The sequence below is a fragment of the Camelus bactrianus genome, chromosome 22, assembly GCF_048773025.1.
Source record: "Camelus bactrianus isolate YW-2024 breed Bactrian camel chromosome 22, ASM4877302v1, whole genome shotgun sequence".
NCBI lineage: Eukaryota > Metazoa > Chordata > Mammalia > Artiodactyla > Camelidae > Camelus > Camelus bactrianus.
The window spans coordinates 20,873,212-20,893,393 of NC_133560.1; the positions used below are offsets into that span (position 1 = coordinate 20,873,212).

The window sequence follows — 20,182 nt, forward strand, 5'->3', positions numbered from 1 at the left end:
ACAAAATTAACCATTTAAAAGTAGGCATTCAGTGGCATTTAGAACATTCAGTATGTAGTACAACCATCACCTCTCTCTAGTTCCAGAGCATTTCCATCACCCTCAAAAGGCAACCATAGCCCCATAAGCCGTCACTCCCCATCCCACTCCTCAGGCCCTGGCAACCGCTAATCTACCTTCTGTCTCTATGGATTTGCCTGGTCTGGACATTTCATATACTAAGAATCATAGAACATGGGGGCTGCTGTGTCTGGCTTCTTCCACTCAGCCTGATGTTTCTGGGGTCCATCCACTCTGTAGCATGACTCAGATCTTCTCCATAGACATTTTGGGGCTTTGTTGACAGTGGGGAGAGAGGACCAGAAAATGAGACCCTCCCACCTACCCACCCACCTCTGAGAAACAGACACAGAGAAAAAACTCAGTTGGGTCCAAAGGAAGCAACAAAGTACATTCCTCAGGAGCTGGGACCCAGGGTGCCCTCGGGCTGGAGTTTGGGAAATGGGGAGGTGGACATTTTGGGAGGAACCCAGTATACAGCAAGCACTTCATAATGGTCTGTTGCGAGAGTGAACTCAGACGTTCAAAGAGCCTGGCCTCCCATGCAGCTCCTGAGTCTCAGAAGTAGGCCATAAAAGATTGAGACCTGGCCAACAGCACAGAGCCCCAAGCCACTCATGGGGCTCGCACTCAGTGTCCCATTTGGGTCTGGGGCCAGCAGAGCAGGACCCGCCCCCACCCCACCCAGGCCCGGAGCTCAGGGTCCCACTGGCCCCCCGGGTGGATTTGCAGCCTGGATGAGGCCACCACCACCAAGCTGACTTCCTGGGTTTCTCTTTCACTTTGACTTGCACTGGGAGGGGCGATGACGCCTAACTCTTTTTTTTTTTCTTTAATCTTTTTAGTCTTCTTTCTTGCTCAGCTTCAACGTGTTCCTGGGTGAGGACGCGGTGGCTGGGGCCTCGCCGGCAGCACAGAAGCTCTGCATGGACCCAATGGGGCAACAAGTAGCCAGACTGATCCCCCTCCTTTTCCTCCTGCTCCCCAGGCAGGGTGGTGAGTCCTCTATCCTGGCACTTCAGCTCTTCTTGCTGGGGAGGGGGCTGTGTGTATGTGTGTGTGTAGGGCTGTGAACCCCAGTTCCAGGGTTGGTTCTGTATCTCTGTACCTCACTCTTGCCCTCTGTCAAATGTGAGATCTGTAATCATAGGGATGAGATTTGGGCATCTCCCCTCTGGTCTTGATTTTGTCTTTCATGGAGTGGGCTGAACCTTTGAATCTTTCCCACTTCCAGAGTTCAGTGAGAAATAGCAAAGGAAGGGATAAGGAGCAAGTGTATGCATATTAGATACACACAATATAGTATTATGTATCTAGCTTATGTAATATATATGCTCTCTCTCCATCTTGTGGACTGGAATGGGAAGGGGCCCAGTCCCCTGAGGATGACTGGCTTTGGACCCTAATCCCAGCTCTGCTGTTGCATGATCTTGGGCAACTTCATTGCTTCTCTGTGCCTGTTTCCCTCTCTATAAACTGGGGATCAGCAAGGTTTCAGGGTTTTCAGAGGTCAGGTAGAGCTGGAGACCAGTGAAGGGGAGGGAGAAAGAGGATTCCAGATTGCTTTAGAGGAGCAGCCTGAGAAGTGGATAGGTGAGTGAATGAGTGGGTGGATGGATGGGTAGGTGGATGGATGAATGAAAGGATGAATGGATAGTTGAGTGGATGGGTAAATGGATGGATGGATGATGGGTGGGTGGGTGAGTGGAAAGGTGGGTGGATGGATTGTTGGAAGGACTGGGTAGATGCACGCATACATGCATGAATAGAAGTGTGGATGGATGAATGGACGGGTGAGTGGGTACCTAGATGGGAAAGTGGGCTGGTGCATGGATGGTCACTGGGCAAGCGCCTCTCCCCATGCAGTGAAAGGCGAGGAATGTCATTATCTTTTCATTGTCTTTGCAGCTGAAGCTTGCAGTACCAGTGGGTGCTGTTTTCAGGACCCGCCATATCCAGATGCAGACTCAGGTCTGGGGCAGTTCCCCATCATGGGAGGGAGGCATTGTGCTGGGCTCTGACTGACCCATCCCTTGCAGCCCCTCCCACAGCTCCCTGCCCAGTCAAAGACTCAGTTCAGCCACCTGGGGTCTTGGGAGCCCCAACCTGACAGTTTGATCGCTTGTCCTCACCAAATTCAGATCTGTGTAAGCCTTGTCTCCTCCCTCAGAGGGTCACAGGAGTGGTGTCTGCATCTAGGCGAGCATTTCATCCATTCTTTTGTTCAAGAAATATTTACCAAGTGCTTACTAGGTGCAGACACAGTTCTAGACATGAAGGAATCAGCTATGAGCTGGACTGTCCTCCTGGGGTCCCAGTCTAGTACAAGAGGTGGACAACAGGCAAACAAATGCATATAGTGCATACAGTGGTGTGCTATGACAAAACAGAGCAGCATGTGAGGGAAGGAGCTAGTTCAGGTTGGCTAGTGGTTGAGGAGATGATACTAAAGGAGAAACAGGAATGTCAAGATCTGGGGAAAAAACAAAAAAGAAAGAATGAAAGAGAGAGAGAGAGCAAAAGCAAGAAAGCAAGCAAGAAAGAAAGATCTGGGGGAAGGGTGTTCCAGGCAGAGCACATGCAAAGGCCCTGAGGTAAGAGTGAGACTGGTGTGGCTGAGGACCCGTGAGAAGCCTGGTATGGCTGGAGCAGGAGGAGCAGGGAAGGAAACAGGAGACAAACGAGAAGGGCACAGGAAGGTGCTGGAAGCCACAGCATGTTTAAGCTGAGGTGACACCAGATTACATAAATGTTACAAAGATTCCTCTCCGGAGTGTGTCTGTGTGTGGGAGCCCCAAACCCAACTCTACTCTGTTCTCAAACCTCCAGGATTTTCTCCAGTCTCAGCTTCAGGCCCCAGGGACCTGACCTGCTACCGGACATTCAGCAGCGCTGGTTATGAATGCTCCTGGGAGTATGAGGGCCCCACAACTGGGGTCAGCCATTTCCTGAGGTGCTGGTAAGGATCCGGACTCTGTGGCCCTTCTCTTAGATATGTGACCTTGGCAGGGCCTTTGACCCTTGGGCTTCAGTTTCTTATGTTGGAAGGGAGAGTTGGAGATCTGTGTTGTGGGGGTCAGTGTGGATGGGCATCCATTTGGGTGGCAGTTAGGATCCCACTAGTCCTTACTTCATCCTCATCTTCTCATTTATTGGTCCATCTGTCTATTCATTCATCCATCTATCCATTTTTTCCTTCCCTCTGTGGCAGCCTCTGCTGGGAGATTCTTGGGTCCTCCAAACCCCTTATTCCCAGGCTGAGAGGGGGAGTAAAAGGGGCAGAAAAGGATGCTGGGATGTGACGCACATTGTCTCCTGTGGCCGCTGAGATGTTCTGGGGTCCATTTAGGACCTCAGACTCAGCACTAACACCCCCCTTCCCACAGCCTTAGGCCTGGGCGCTGTTGCTACTTTGCCGCAGGCTCGGCCACCAAGCTGCAGTTCTCTGACCAGGATGGCATATCTGTTCTCTATGCTGTCACGCTCTGGGTGGAATCCCGGGCCGCCAACCGGACGGAGAAGTCCCCCAAGGTTACCCTGAAGCTCTACAGCTCAGGTCAGCACCCTGTTCTCCTCCTCCCCGTGACCCCTTCCTCACCCAGAGAAGCCTCTGGTTCCCAAGCCTAGACCTGGGGGAATTCTGGGCCCCTGGCAAGGGACTTGATAATGCCAGCCATTTTCACATCCAACACTGCTGGGTGACTTGGCAGAGTCTTTCATGGTCCCCTTACTGATCCCTTACTGCTGGACATTTAGGTAACTTCAGGTTTCTCTTTGATGCCAAGACCCTGTTGGGTCTTTGAAATCTGTTTTTGTGAATCAACAGCATACACTTAGCATCTCCTTGTGTGCCATGCCCAGTCACAGGGGGACATGGGCAAGGCCAACACAGGTCACAGTCCAGGACTGGGACTAGGGTAGGTGAATGAGACACCCTCTTTGGCCACAAAATTTTCAGGGGGTGTCAAAAATCTCAGTTGTCAATATAAACAGTATCTTAATACCATATTTAAAAAATGAATATTAACGCAAAAAAACCCATGATGAACAAAATATCAGAATTTTAAACAGAGGAGCCAACCTTGTATTTGTACAACCTTACTTCACTCACCTCACCCTAATCCCAGCCCTGTCCCTACCTTCATGGAGCCCAAATTCAAGGAGGGTGATGGACAAGGCATGATCATTCTCACATGATGAGATAGTGCTGGGAGGTCAGGGAGGTCTCCAGTGCAAATTGAGCCCTGAAGGAAAAAAAAGATCCAGCAGGAATAAAGGTGGAGAGGTGTATACAGGCAGCAAGCACAGCAAGTGCAAAGGCCCTGGGGTAGAATCAGGCACCGTATGATCAGGATGCGGAAAGAATGATCAATGTCTCTCCTTAGGTCAGGCTCCTTGAAGTAGGTTTAAAAAGTTAATAAGATTTCCCTAATAGTCCTCCAGAAAAATAGAATCAGTTAATTACCCTCTTATCAGCAATTTATAAAAGTGCCTGTCTCACAACAGCCTTGCCAGAAATCAGTATTAATATTTTTTTAAGTTTTATTTTTTGGGGGAAGGAATTAGGTTTATATTTATCTATTTATTTAATGGAAATACTGGGAATTGAACCTAGGACCTTATGCATGTTAAGCATGCACTCTACCACTGAGCTATACCCTCCTGCCGAGTATCAACATTTTACTGATAGCTTTACCAGCAGGATCCTGTATATAAATCTTGACTCTTTGACTCATAGAACCCCAGGCTTAGATAGGATTTGCAGGGGTGTCCCTGATTCACATCTCAGGGTCTTGGTGGGCTACTCTGGGCCAGGAAGATTATAGGCAGATTTTCTGGAGTTTTGGGGACCAACAACTCACATGCATGGTGTCTTCCCCTTCCCAACCCCAATCTCTGCTTCCAGTTAAATACGACCCTCCCCCAGGAGACATCAAGGTGTCCAAGTCAGCAGGGCAGCTGCGCATGGAGTGGGAGACCCCAGCCCGTCAGGATGGTGCCGAGGTGCAGTTCCGGCACCGGACACCTGGCAGCCCATGGAAGTTGGTGAGTTTGCTCCCCAGATCAGGGGTGTACACAAGGCACAGAGTACTTTCACCCTCCAATCAGTTTCACTATCTCTATATCTGTCTACCCCTCCCACCTGGCCTCCACTCATGTCCCAGGTCTAGCCCCTGCAGGCTCTCTGACATGCAGATCTGATTGTGACCTCCCTTGCTCACACACCCTCCCTGGCTCCCCATTACCCTCAGGAGGGCATCCTTATCCTCAAAAAATATAGTAAAATTCTCACTAAAGGAAAAAAAAAAGCAACGTGTAATTGTTGGATCCTACGTTGGTTCTATTTTTAATATTTTGAGGAACTTCCGCGCTGTTTTCCATAGTGGCTACATCAATTTACATTCCCACCAACAGGGCACAGGGTTCCCCTTTCTCCACATCCTCATCAACAATGGTTATCTCTTGTTTTTTCCATGTTAGCCATTCTAGCAGGTGTGAGGTGAGAGCTTAGCATGGTTTCAATTTGCATTTTGCTGGTGATTGGAGCACCATTCATCTACCTGTCTGCATGTCTTCTCGGGACCTTCATTCATCTTCAGTTACTCTCAGGGGGAGGGTATAGCTTAGTGGTAGAGTGTGTGTGTGCTTAGCATGCTCAAGGTCCTGGGTTCAATCCCAGTACTTCCAATAAAAAAAAAAAAAGGAAAAAAACGCCAACAGACTAACAGCTTCAGTTATTCTCTCTTCTTCCCGACCTAGTCCCTAAGGAGCCCCTGGTTTGGAAGAGACAGAGACTTCCGGCTTCTGAATTGTGGTGTCTCCTCCCTCCTCAGACTGGGAGCATCTTGAGGCCAGGGAGCTGCCTCAGCTCTCAGCTTTGGCCCCATCTTCCCTCCAAATGTCATACCCCTCCCCGAGCCTCAGTTTCCCCATTAGGTGAATGGGTTCAGATCAGTCAGAGGCAGGTAACATGGGACCCCCAATGGAAAGGGGCATCTCTTGATGTTTTATTTCCAGCCCCGTAAGCACACTCTGTAGTGGACTCTCTCAGCCCCTTTTACAGATAGGAAAACTGAGGCTCAAGATGTCCAGGGACCTCTCAGAGTCACACGGGGAGTGTGGGGCCAGCTGGGTCCTAAACTTGAATTTCCTGACCCCCAACACCACAGACAGATAATTTTTGTCTCTTAAAATATTTTTTTTGGAAATTATAAAATAATAATTTTTCCTCCTAAAATGATTTTTAAAAAACACCTTTTATTTTGGAATAATCTGAGATTTTCAGAAAAGTTACAAAGAAGTGTAGAGGCCTCCTGTGGAGCCTTCACCCAGCTTCCCTGAGTTTACTTCCCCGAGTTTGTCTGTCACTGGTCTGTTGCTATGAACTAAACTCCAGAGTTTATTTAGATATCACCTGTCCTTCCAAGAATGTCCTCTTTCTGTTCTCAGATCCCATCCAAGGTTGCATTTAGCAAAATAATTGCTGAAAATTTCAAAAGAGGTAATATTTTCCACACCCAAATGTAAAACACATATAAATATGCTCTCATTTTAGGGTGACTGTGGACATCAGGATGACACTGGCTTCGGTGAGAACAATAGTGACAACGACAGCTGCAGCAACTTAGCATGAGTTGAGCACCACTGTGTGCTAGGTGCAGTGCTAAATTCTTTGTAGGCTTGTTGGCACCTCCCTGTAGTTCTATTGGATTATTCCCATTTCACAGGTGAGGAAACAAAAGCTTGGGGTTGAGAAGCCATTGGACAAAGGTCACATCCCAGGGGGTGGCCTTGCTGAGACTCAAATCTCAGGCAGTAGAAGTGGGTCATCCTCGAAGCCAAGAGCACAGGACCTGGTCAGTTTCTACTGTGTCCCTAGGGCCCAGCACACACTTGGCTCTCAATAGGGGCATGTACACCATTGATACTCGATAAGTTCACAGTTGGCATTCAATACGTGCATGTGCAAGTTGGTGCTCAATAAGTGCATGATGGCTACGTGATCGATGCCAAGCCCTGGGCACTCCCAGGTGTGGGACAACCCCTCAGCCTGATGTTTGATCTGCTTCTCCCCAGAGTCATGCCTCTGCCCCCTGGAGATGGACGCAGTGCAGGAATTTCAGCTGCGGAGGCGGCTGGGGCCAGGGATCCCAGGAGGTCCCTGGAGCAGCTGGAGCAGCCCCGTGTGCATCCCCCCTGGTGAGAGCACCCTGGGACATAGGCAAGGAGACAGGCATCAGAAAAACGGCAGTGATATTAGAAACAAGGCAGCAAGGGTTAGCAATAAGGTGATGGGTGTTAGAAATAAGGCTGCAGGAGAAATTAGGGAAAATCAGTGCAAGGTGGCAGGGCAGTGAGTGAGCTTCACTTTGGAAGATGTGGCAAATACGTCATCTAAAAAGAAAATGTTTCTCAGTCTTTCTCTCCTTCCAATTAGTGTGGTGGGTTTTGTTCTTTGAAAGTCGAGCAAGAGGTTGACAGGTGCAAGTGGCCGTGTCTTGAAGACCGATTTCCCCCAATAACACGGGAAGCTGGAGCCTAGGCAGCTCCAGAGTGGAGATGCGGCCCTGGGGTGGGGGGTGGGGAGGGAGCGACGTGGTAACTGTCAACATTCGCACCCCCACCCTGTGAGCTGGGACTTCCTCTTCCCCACCCAAGTGCGTATCTGCTGGGAAACAACTCTAACAGTTGTTTTCAGGTTTTTTTTTTAAATTGTGAAAAAACACATAACATAAAATTTACCATCTTAACCATTTTTAGCAAATTGCCTTAAGTATATTCACACTGTTATGGAATGGATCTCTATGTTTGCAGATTTTGGAAACTATTTAGTAACCCAAGGAATCCTGTGTTTCATGGGAGGAAAGGACAAGGGGCTTAGGTCCCCACCCAGAAGGTTGTGAGCAAGGGCACCATCCACAGTGTCACCGTCTTGCTATTTCATTGCAGAAACCCCTCCACAGGCTGAGGTGAGTTTCTCAGTGGAGCAGCTTCGCCCAGATGGGAGAAGGCAGGTGACCTTGCATGAGCAGGTAACGGGACCATTGCAGGGCTGTGGGGTGGCCTGAAGACAGCAAGAAGGAAATACAAGGCTGGAGTGGGAGTGCATAAAAGAAAGGAGATGAGCTATGGAGATGGTAGGGACCAGGAGAACTGTGGGTTGAAGTCTGAAGGTAATGGGGAGCTATGGAAGGTGTGTGAGCAGAGGAGGAATATGGCAGGACTCAGGTGTTCACCGGCTCCGTCTGGTGGCCACCAGTGGGGAGCAGACCATGTTAGGGCTCAGGTGGAAGCTGGAAGGAAGACTAGGAAGGGGTCAACTCTGTTGGTCTGGATGGGAGATGATTTCTTTGAAGTCCCTCAAACAGCTCATTATGTACAGTTGAATTAAGCCATTATGCAGAGGAGGAAATTGAGGCACAGAGGGAAAATCTCCTACCTGCATCAGGGGCAAAATCACCAAATATTTCAACCCCTGGCTTCACCATAATTAATTCAGCCATGTCATCAATGGGCTGTCACAATAAAGCTCTGGTGAAGCTCCTTCTCTTTTTAGGTTTCCTGTAATTTGAATTCCTTTTTCTTAGGAAAAATGTCCAGGCTTGAGTTAACTGAGTCCAAAGATGGAACCATTTCCCCCTACCAGCTTTCAGCGGCTTTTGCCAAATTATATACCCCCTCAAACCAATGAGCAGTGAACATGTCAGTTTCCCAGCTGCCTTGCCAGCAATGTGATTTATTGTTTTCTAAATTTTCTGTACGTGTCATCAACTGTGGCCCGTGGATGCGTCTGTGTTCACAGTCTGCATCCTGATGTCAGCCCATGGGGACAACGAGTGTGTTCTGGTCCCCACAAGCCATCTCTCACCCTTACAGCTGCCCCAGCTTGATCTTCCAGAAGGCTGCCTCGGGCCCGACTCTGGTGTGGAGGTGACCTACCATGTCCACCTGCACATGCTGTCCTGCCCATGTAAGGCCAAGGCTACGAGGATTCTGCGCCTGAGGAAAAAGCTCATCCTCTCGGGCGCTGCCTATGACCTGGCTGTCGTTGCCCGGAATCGCTTTGGCTTCGGCCCCAACCAGACATGGCACATTCCTGCCTACACCCACTCAGGTGCCTCTGGCTGGGGAGGGCAGCGGGAGGGCCCCTCGGAGCTGAGCATGTACTCTGAGCCTCAGCTAGACTGGGGTGAGGCAAGCAAGGCACAAAATTTTAAGGGGGTGTCTAATTTAGGAGGGTGTCAAAAGTCAGTCCTCAAAATGCAGTGTTATAATGCAATATTTAAGAACAAAATTCTCACTGGCAAACCACAACCCAGGCCCACCACTTGTTTTTTTAAATAAAGTTTTATGGTGACCAAGGCCAGGATCAAGGTATGGAGAGTGAGGTAAGGTCATGCAAGTATAGGGTGGATCCTATCTTCATTTAAAATCTACATTTTGCTCCTTGTATGTATGTCTAGACATATATTAAATATAGGCAAATATTTATATATAATGGAAAAAAATGGCGAGCACGTGGAGAAAAGGGAACCCTCATACACTGTTGGCAGGAATATAAATTGGCGCAGCCACTATGAAAACAGTATGAAGATTCCTCCAAAAATTAAGAATTGAATGACCATATGATCCAACAATTCCATTTCTGGGTATTTATGCAAAGAAAATGAAAACGTTATTGGAGAAGATATATGCACCCCTATGTTCATTGCAACATTGTTCACAATAGCCAAGAAATGGAAACAACTTAAGTGCCCATCAGTGGACGGATGGATTAAACAAAAGAGGTTGTGAATGTTGACCATGGAATACTACTCAGCCATAAAAAAGAATGAAATTTTACCATTTGCAACCACGTGGATAGACCTTGAGGATATTATGCTAAGTAAAATAAAGTCAGATGGAGAAAGACAAATACTGTAGAATTCACTCATATGTGGAATATAAAAACCAACCAACCAACCAAACAAACAAACAAAATGGAAAAGCCAAAGTGAACATGGAGATACAGAGAACAGAGTAGTGGTTACCAGAGGGGAAGGAGTAGAGGGGGTGAAACAGGTAAAGGGGATCAACTGTCAGATGGTAAATTTTTGGTGGTGAGCACACTGTGGGGTATGCTGAAGTAGAAAAATAACGTCGAGGGGAGGGTATAGCTCAGTGGTAGAATGTAGCTCAGCATGCACGAGGTCCTGGGTTCAATCCCCAGTACCTCCACCAAAAAACAAAACATATATACAATGTTGTACACATTAAACTTGTATAATGTTATAAAACCAATGTTACCTCGATTAAAAATAAATGTAAAATTTAAAAAATCAAGATTTATATGTATGTATATACACATATTTTATTGAGGTAAAATTTACATATCAAAATTAATCTTTTCAGGGTATACAATTCGGTACATTAAGTACATTCACAATGTTGCACAACCATCACCTTTATCGCTCTGAAACATTTCCATCACCCAGAAAGGAAACCCTGTCCCCACGAGCAGTTACTCCCATCCTCTCTCCCCCAGCCCTTGGCAACCACTAATCTGTTTTCTGTCTCTGTGGATTTGCCTGTTCTGGACATTTCATTGGTCATATACTACGTGGCCTTTTGTGCCTGTCTTCTTTCACTCAGCATAATGTCTTCAAGGTTTACCTACGTTGTAGCATATGTCAGGGCTTCGCTCCTTTTTATGGCTGAGTAACATTCCATTATGTGGCTGGACCACATTTTGTGTATTGGTTTATCCACGGATGGATGTTTCAGCTGTGTCCATTGTTTGGCAACCATGATTAGTACTCAGTGCATATTTTTACGTTCATTTCAAATTTTTTAAAATATTGCATCAAAACAGTGTTTATCGGGGGGAGGGTATAGCTCAGTGGTAGAGTATACACCTAGCATGCACAAGGTCCTGAGTTCAATCCCCAGTACCTCCATTAAAATAAATAAGTAAATAAATAAACCTAATTACCTCCCCCAAAACATAAACAAATAAAATATTTTTTAAAAAACAGTGTTTATCTTTTTTTAAAGCCTTAACACTCACTTTTAAAAATCAAAGAAATATAGCTTAAATCATTTTTGTTTTTTGTTTTGTGGGGAGGTAATTAGGTTTATTTATTTACTTATTTATTTGGACCTTGTGCTTGCTAAGCGTGTGCTCTGCCACTGAGCTACACCCTCTCCCATCCCTGAAACAGTGTTTATCTTGATGACTGAGTTCTTTGGCACATCCTTAAATTTCACACCTGACATAAATGCCCCACTCGCTTTACCCTAGTCCTGGCTCTGCTGAGTACCCAGCCACCCTGCGATGGCAGAATGTTAGGAGGATGCCTGTTTCACAGATGAGACAACTGAGGCTCAGAGAGATGAAGGCACTTGCCAGGGTGGCACAGTGGTGGGTCTGTCAGCTCCTGGTCTGGTTTGGGGCATGGCCTCACTGTGTGACCTTGGGCTGGTGGCTCTCTCTCTTTGAGCCTCAGTTTTGATATTATTTGGCAGATCATGGTCCCACTTCGTAGGAAAGTGGTGCATATAAGATGCTTGGCATTGGCCCAGAGCATACAGTTGGAACTCAGTAAATGATAGTTGTTGTCCCCAGAACTGGAATCTGTACCACCCCTCAGATTGCTGCAGATACCTTTGCTGTAGGGAGTGGGGCAGATGAGCCCAGGAGACTGAGGGAATGTGTCCTGGGTCTCCGAGTACTGGTCAGGCCGGGAGTCCCGTCCCACACCACAGCCACCCACTGCTGGGCGAGGCGGGTGGTGGGTGGCCAGGCATCTTCCTGGCAGGGAAACCAGTCAGGTTGGGGGAGGACTCGATTCATTCATACAGCCCTTACTGTCGCCTTTGTGCCCAGCCCCCAACACGGCAGCCCCCAGTGTAGGGAGACAGAATGAGATACAGGCACTTCCCGCCCTGTGGGGTTAGTGCTTGGTGAGAGGGTGGGATAGGAGCTATAGGAGCCTTGAGTAGCTGTCCTGATGTGCCTCCCTTGTCTCCTTCCAGAACCAGGGGCTCTGAATATCAGTGATGGAGCCAATGGGACCACCATGCATTGGCCAGCCCGGGCCCAGGGCATGACGTACTGCATTGAGTGGCAGCCCCAGGGCCAGGACAAGAGCCTTGTCACCTGCACCTTGACGGCACCTCAGGACGGGGACCCTGCTGGAATGGGTACCGTAACATCGGCTGCCCTGCCTCTGCCCCTGCATCCTCCATTAGTGCTCCTGGTCAGCTCAAACCTACAAGCATCATCCATCTGGGGTGGCTGAGGCCTGGAGAGGTCTTGTCACTTGCTCAAGGTCACAGAGAGGTGGGGACAGGCCAAGACTCAGCTCCTCCCAGCTGTGCAGGTCTAGAGCCTCCTGCCAGGATCCTGGAGAGTCAGGGCTCAGCCCTGGGCAGATTGCACCCTGGTAAATAATGAGTCTCACATCTAAGGGTGTTTATTAAACATTCACCTGTGCCAGGGAAGACAGCTGGTGGCAAGATGCTGGTGGCAAATTAATAAGGCCTTTGGAGGGAATGCAGGGATGGTGCCAAATGGCCCAGGCAGCCTCTCACTCTCCCACGTCCTGCCCTGATCCTGGCTGGGGCCCCAGGAAGCCTCAGTTGTAGCCTGACCCTCAAAGAGCTCCCAGCCAGGGAGAGAGAGCTGGATACAGACACCCCCTGCACCATGGAGCAGGGGCTGGGCTGGAGAGGATTGGGATGGGTTGGAGAGGGCATACAGAAGGAATCCTGGAGGAGGGGACATAGGTACAAGGGCTTTGAAGCATGAGTAGGAGTGCTCTAGGAGTTCCTGGCAGATGGTATGAGTGAAGAGGGAGATAAAATCTATTTACTGGCCTGGCCCTTGTTAATCCTTCCAGCAACTCACAGTTGGAGCCAAACATCTGGGGCCATGGGGCAGAAGGTGTGTTACCGCATCACCATCTTTGCCTCTGCACACCCAGAGAAGCCCACCTCGTGGTCTACAGTCTTGTCCACCTACCACTTTGGGGGTAATGGTGAGTGGCCCAAACCTGCTGGGTGGTCTCCCCAGGGGACTTGGCAGTATCCTTAGGAGTCAGGAGGGGGGAATACCATTTAGAGGCACCTACTGCCTGTTAGCTGGCACATAGAAGTCAGCTCAGTTGACTCCTAAGACACTCCAAGAGGCATTGTGCCATTTTATAGATAAGAAAACTGAAGCTCAGAGAAGGGAAGTGATGATACCAAGAGTGGTGGAGCCGGGATTTGAATCTAGGCCTACTTGACTCTGTGGCCAAGGTTATCTGGATCTCTGGACTGTACCGGGCTGGGCAGACAGAAAGTGCTCAGCCAGTGCACTTGGAGTTGACTGTGGCAACGGTGTTACTTGCAGCCTCAGGGGCCGGGAGCCCACAGCATGTATTGGTGAAGAAACTCAGCCAGGATTCAGTGTCTGTGGGCTGGACGCCATCTCTGCTGAGCACCTGCCCTGGCGTCCTGACGGGGTACGTTGTGCGCTACCAGGATGAAGACAGCAGCCAAGTATCTGGTAGGTGAGGCAGCACAGGTCTGGCTGGGGGAAGAAGGGGTCTGGACTTGAGTTCTGCCTTGCTGTGTGACCCTGGGAGCTTCACTGTACCTCTCTGGGCCTTGGTTTGCCCACCTATAAAACAACAGAGTTGGACTCAAGGGTCTTGATTGCCCCTCGATATGGCAACTCCCATGGAGCTGGGATGACTGTCTCCATTCCACAGATGGGGAGACTGAGGCTCAGAGAGGGATTCACCTGCCCAAAGATTGAACAAGCTTGAATTTGAGCTCAGTTAGGGACCCCTTCCTGCTCCATCAGAGGGAAACAAATGAGGATATACAGGATAGGTCTCACCAGGGCTGGAACCTCCTGTCAATTCACACACTGGGGGCCTCATCCTCCCCACAGGATAACACAGTCTTTCCGATACAGACTGGCCCACCCACCTTCTGCAGCAACAGGGTTCATGTACCACCTTCCCTCCAGGTGCCTGGCACATGAATGCTGGGTGGGGGAAGATGCCACTCTGGCATCAGACACAGACATCCTGCCATCCGCTTGGTCACCCTATGTTGTTTAGAGGGGGTAAATTAGGCCAAGTGGGAGTCAGTCACTTATTCAGCGTGGCTCAGCTGAAATCAATTTGCCAAAAGTCAAACTGCTGAAGATGAATGTACCAAATGCTCATTCAACCAAATTGACCAACTCCCCTGAAATTTCTTTCCTTTTTTTTCAGTTGAAGTCTAGTCAGTTACAATGTTGTGTCAATTTCTGGTGTACAGCCTAATGTTTCAGTCATACATATACATACATATATTCCTTTTCATGTTATTTTTCATTATAGGTTACTACAAGATATTGAATAGAGTTCCCTGTGCTCTACAGAAGAAACTTGTTGTTTATCTATTTTATATATACTAGTTAGTATCTGCAAATCTCAAACTCCCAATTTATCTCTTCCCACCCTCTCTCCCTGCTGTTAACCATAAGTTTGTTTTCTATGTCTGTGAGTCTGTTTCTGTTTTGTAAAAAAGTTCATTTGTGTTCCTTTTTTTTTTTTTTTTTGAGATTCCACAGATGAGTGATATTATGTGGTATTTTTCTTTCTCTTTCTGGCTTACTTCACTTAGAATGACGATCTCCAGGTACATCCAGATGTTGCCGTAAATGGCATTATCTTATTCTTTTTTAACCCCCAAAATTTCCTTGGAAGAATATTCCTATGGAAAATTTACAAAGAATATGTATTTCTGGGTCTAGGAACCAACCACTATCTTCTCATTTTAAGAATTTTTATGAGGTGCTTTCTATTTTAAAGTCATCCAATGTCACAAAGACTTGCTGAGGTCCTACTGTGTGCTGAGGTGCTGGGGACACAGGGGGAACAACTGAGACAAAGTTAACCCTGATCTTGACCCGAAAGATGGGAAGGAAGTGAAGGAGGAAACCATGTAGTTATCTGGGGAAAGGATGACCCAGGCAGGGGGAACAGCCAGTGTAAAGACCCTGAGGTTCAGGGACTGAGCCTGGTGCCTTTAGGGCGCTGTGAGGAGAAGACAGATGTGGCTGGAAAGGAGTGGGTGAGGAGTGAGTGAAGGGCGACCTGGTCAGAATTTGAGGAAAACAGCATCATTCTCTGAATAGTTTGATGAAGACTATTTTTCCGTATAAGCTTGAAGTGAATGCGTACATTTAGGGAAGTGTTTTCAGCAAAACATCAGTGAGCCACCATCTCCACCCTCAGAGTGGAGTCCAGAGTCAAGGGGGTACAGGGACCCACAGCTGCTTCCCTCCCGCAGAGCTGCTGGTTAAGCCCACAGAGACTCAAGTCACCCTCCAAGGCCTGCGGGCTGGTGCGGCCTACACGGCGCAGGTTCGAGCAGACACAGTGAGGTGGCAGGGCGTCTGGAGCCAGCCACAGCGCTTCAGCATCGGTGAGTGTATTTACCCAGCATGCACTGCCCCATCCCAAGTGTCTGCAAGCAGTCCCGCTTGGCCCTCCATCCCTCAGGGCCTCCCCATGCATCCCCCTCAGGAGAAAGCCCCAGCCTGACCTGCTCCTGCTCCTCAGCTGCAGCTTCCCCTCATGAACCTTCTCTCACACTCGCACGGCCTTGCCCTTGCAGTCTTCTCTGCCTGGAATGTTGTGGTCCCCTTGTCAAACTCTTACTGATCCTTCAAAACTCACCTCAAAAGCTCTCTCCTCCAGGAGGCCTTCCAGGCTTCCCCCTGGGCAGCCTCTCCCTGCCCCAACTGTGACTGCCCCTCCTACCTGGACTGACACTTTGGGATTAGGTGGAAGTTTCTGTCTGGGCTCTGCCTCCCCCAGCCATGGGGATCCTGGGGAGAGGGAGTGAGCAGGGGGTGCTATTTATTGAGCAAATGAATGAATGAATTTCTCTCATTACAAAGGTAAGGAGGTGGGCTCTTTTGTCTTGGGGTGTGTGGCAGTGAGAGATTTGGAGACCAAATGATCCCTGTTTCTGGCACAGTCCCTGCCTTTTGTCCTTGCAGTGAAATCTGGTCCCAGGAGAACCAGTGAGTCAGACTTAGCGTGCATTGGGCTGGTCTGGGTCCAGGGGAGCAACCACCTGGGCCCAGCGTTCAGGTGCTTGGAGCTACAGTGTCCTGAGAACTTGCTGTGTGCCAGGGCTTTACCTGGAAGTCACAGGGCTGGTGGGGCCCCTGGCCTCCCACTTCACAAAGAAAGAAACTGAGGCACAGAGGGACCTGTGGTGCAGTCAGCAGTGAGTTGATGGAGGGCTCACCCCTCTCAGCTCCCTCCTCAGCTCAAGCTCTTCTGCCCCCAGAAGTCCAGGTTTCTGAGTTTCCTGACTTGTCCATCCTCCTTGCATCTTTGGGGAGCTTCGTGAGCATCCTTCTTCTGGGAGTCTTTGGGTACCTCGGCTTGAACAGGTAACTTGCAACCTCTCTCCCGAGATGCTCCGTCATAGTTAAAGTAAAAATAGTGACAACTGCTCACACCAAGTAGGTTTTTATGTCTACTTTAGAGATGAGGAAACTGAGGGCCAGATACTTAGGCCCAGGGCATCCAGCAGTAGGAACAGAGCTGGGATTTGAACCCAGGTCTGTAAGACTCCCAAATTCCTGTCCCCTAATCCACATCCTCATCCCCTTTATAACCTAATGGAGATGGAAAAAAAAAAGTCAGAACAATTAAAAAATAAGAACACACAGAAGCATTGACCGGTTCTCTTCCCTCCTCAGGGTGATAAGGCACCTGTGCCCACCCCTGCCCACACCTTGTGCCAGCACCGCTGTTGAGTTCTCTGGCAGCCAGGGGAAGCAGGTAAGGGCTCCTTTTCTATTCCAGGTCCTGTTTATTGGATCCTGGACCAGGGCTCTAAAGAGTAATGGCCATGCATTAACTCATTTTATTCTGATGCACCAATATCCCATTGGTGCAAGGACTCCAAAAACTTGTTCTATTTTATAGACAGACAAACAGAAATCCAAAGGGGAACCTCCTGTGGGTCATTTCCTAGTAGCCAAAACAGAACTCAGAGTGACCTCCACAAAAGAACCTGACTGGGGGGAAAAAAAAATCCCACAGTGGTGGACTTCAGGCATGGCTGAATCCAGGAACTAGGATTCCATTTCTCTGTGATGCTATCCTCCCTGCAGGCTTCTCTCCCAGGCAGGCTCAGCCTTCTACCCATGGAAGCAGGGTATCCATTTTTTCCATTAACTGGAGCAAAATTCTCAGGGCCATGACTGATTGGCCCAGCTTGGGTCACATGCCCATCCCTGAGTCTATCACTAGAACCAGGGGGCTGGAGTGCTCTGATTGGCTGAGCCAGGATCAATTGCCCATTGCTAGAGCCGGTGTTGGGCTGCTGCCTTGCCCAACCACATCAACTATGAGAAGGCCAGAGGCAATTTTCCAAAAAGAAATGGGAGGCCCTTCCAATTGATCCTTGAATTGGTCTCAGGATTGTAGAGGATTTAGCCAGAAGGGACCTGGTCCTCTCCATCCTTGTGTGGATGAGGAATAGGGCCCCCCCCCCAGCCTTGACCCCACCCTCTCTCTCCAGGTTTGGCAGTGGATTAGCCTGGCAGACTTTCCGGAGGAGGTGTCCCCTCAAGAGGCCCTGGTGGTGAACATGTCCTGGGACAAAGGTGAAGGGGCTGACTTGAACATACCCGAGCCTCTCAAGGAGAAGACAGAGCTGCCTCTGGGTGCCCCTGAGCTGGACCTGGACCTGGAGCTGCCCTTGGAGGACAGGAGACAAGTGCAAAGATGCCCCAAGGCTGGGGCTCTGGGGCCTGGCCAGCAGGATGGTCTGGAGGGCAGCCCTGCCCAGGTGGCTGGACTCTCACTGCTCCTGAGAGACCTAAGGCAGACCCCCAGGTTTGTTTCCCAAGGAGAAACAGAGAGGAGGTCTTACAGAGAGGAAGACTGATGATCGCAATCACGACGGCTGGTTATTAAGTGCTTATTACGTAGTCAGCCTGTTCCATCCAGACACTTGCGTGATGCTCTGAATTCCCATAACCTCCTGGAGGTACATGGCTGTCCTATTTACCTATTTCTCTGAGCCTCAGTGAGGCTCACAGAGGGCAAGTGGCTCGCCTGTGGCCACATAGCATGGGTAGGAGTCAAACCCAGATGGAGTGACTTGGACCCCATCCCCACTCCCTGGACTCTGGGGCCACTGCCCCCCACGAACACTCAATCCAGCCCCTGTTGCCACATGTCCTGTGGTGGGAACCCTAGAAACCGTCATGAAATGAAATGGTAACTGCTATCCCATGCCAGAGCCTGACATCTCTGGGGCAAGACGCTGTCATTGGCCTCTTGAGGTGGGATAGACTAGGGGGCCCAAAGGGGCTCAGGCTGATTCCAGGGTTTTGGGCTGGGCATCCTGTCCCAGAAGCATTGGATGGGGAATCTGGGTGCAGAGTTCCCTGCTACACTGCAGGTTCTCCAGACTTAGAGGATCTAGGTGTGGGGAAAAGAATGAGGCTTTAAGCATTCTGAGAGAGGCGATGGCTCCTCTCTGGCCTCAGTTTCCTCCCCTGTAAAATTGGGATGATAATAATGTTGACCTCACAGAGCTGCTGAGGGTGGAAGTGTGTCTAAAGGTTAATAAATAGTGTCTTTCCCCTGACTGAAGCCTGAATGGCCTGCTCAAAATTCCCCATTAGGAGCCTGAGAATTCATTCATTCATTGCACACACATTTATTAAGCTCTCTCTCTGGGTGCCCCCAAAACATCCAATCTGTGGGAGACAGAACTACATGATCACTCGGAACTCTGCAAAGTTAGGACTGGGAGGCAGGGCTGGGGGAGTGGACATAGCTCCGACTGGGACTGGGGTTGAATCCCCTCACAGCAGGAGACTTGGTTGTCTCCCTAGCCCCGCCCCTCCGCCCAGGGCTCAGGCAAGGACCTGGGGTTCTTCCCTCGTCCTAACACCCAAAGCCCCGCAGCAGAATCCGTGCCCCTCATACACCATACACACCCTGAATCCGCCTGCCTCCGGTACCCTCCCCGCCAGACCACCCCTTGTTCGGATTCCCTGCCATGGCCACCAGGTGGCAGCAGCGGCGCGTGTCTACCTGGCCCAGCCCGCCCAGCCCCCTCCCGCCTGCCGCGGAGTTTGAAAAACAGACTTTTCCGGTTTTAAATGCCGGCGAGGGTGCGCGGTGGAGATTAAAACCTAGAACCACTCAATTGTGCGGCAAAAAGTGATGAGGCCTCTGGGTGAGGGAGGTGTGGTTGGTAGAGCCGGGAAGCTAGAGGTTCAGGCCCCTCCCCTTTGGGGGCCTCAGTTTTCCCACCTATGTGTCTAGATCGGGAAAGAAGACTTGGCCCCCAGAGCTCCTGCTTCCGTGGCTGCTCACTGTTCTGCGCATGCTCCCTCCCTTGGATTTGCCACCTCTCAGCTCTTGCTCAAGCCTTGCCCTCCACCAGATAAGCCCTCCCTTAAGGATCAGGCCTCCTCATTCTTTAGGCGTGGGCTCCAGCCCGAAGGGGAGGCCTGGACAGTGGCAGGGCCAAATGGATAGAAAGAAGAGGATGCTGGGTCAGTGATCTCATGAGAAAGATCACAGTGACCTGACCCCAGGGGCTCAGAGCTACCCACCTCCAGTCCAGAATCCCACGCACACATGCACAATGGAGCCTCTAAGGAGCTAAATGCCCTCCGTGCTGGCCGTTAAGAGTCTTGGGTCCACCAGCAGCACAGGACCCAGTTAGTGGCCCTTCGAGTTGGCAAATTTATCCACAGGCACAGCACCCTGGGTCCAAGGAGTAGGAATTTGATTTTTATTAACCACCACCAGAAATTCTTGCTAAAATGAATGGGGGAAATGGCACCTTGCTTCTACCCAGGGAAGGCTGAGCATGCCTGGAAGAGAAGCTTACAGAGCGAACAGATGCACAGAGAGTTGGCATCTTAGTTTCTGGATCCAGCCAAGCCTGAAGCTCGCCACACTGGTTCTCTTTTTTTTTAAAGCCACTTGAAGTCTGTTTTGGCTGCTGGAAAATGACCCACAGGAGGTTCCTTTCTGGGCCTCTACTTGCCCATCTGTATAATAGGAAAGGGTTCAGGGCATTGGTCTGAATGCTCAGTGGGTTGGGC

The 20,182-nt window shown here is 49.6% G+C and overlaps 1 protein-coding gene across 2 annotated transcripts; it reads left to right on the top strand.

Moving 5' to 3' along the window:
- The first annotated feature begins 912 nt into the window (after positions 1-912).
- Positions 913-18,989, top strand: IL12RB1 (interleukin 12 receptor subunit beta 1). 2 transcript variants are annotated; one of them, XM_045508208.2, is made up of 16 exons: positions 913-1,056; positions 1,969-2,031; positions 2,890-3,019; positions 3,447-3,616; positions 4,967-5,106; positions 6,617-6,650; positions 7,138-7,260; positions 8,011-8,093; positions 8,938-9,175; positions 12,076-12,243; positions 12,942-13,079; positions 13,436-13,591; positions 15,373-15,507; positions 16,384-16,489; positions 16,802-16,883; positions 17,629-18,989. In XM_045508208.2, exons 1-16 carry the CDS (start codon positions 987-989, stop codon positions 17,995-17,997), a joined length of 2,205 nt encoding a protein of 734 aa, XP_045364164.1. In that variant the 5' UTR covers positions 913-986; the 3' UTR covers positions 17,998-18,989. The 2 variants fall into 2 exon arrangements, 1 of the variants encoding a protein (XP_045364164.1); XR_012501615.1 differs by lacking the exon at positions 16,384-16,489 and having other exon boundaries at positions 17,629-17,682.
- Positions 18,990-20,182: the final 1,193 nt, after the last annotated feature.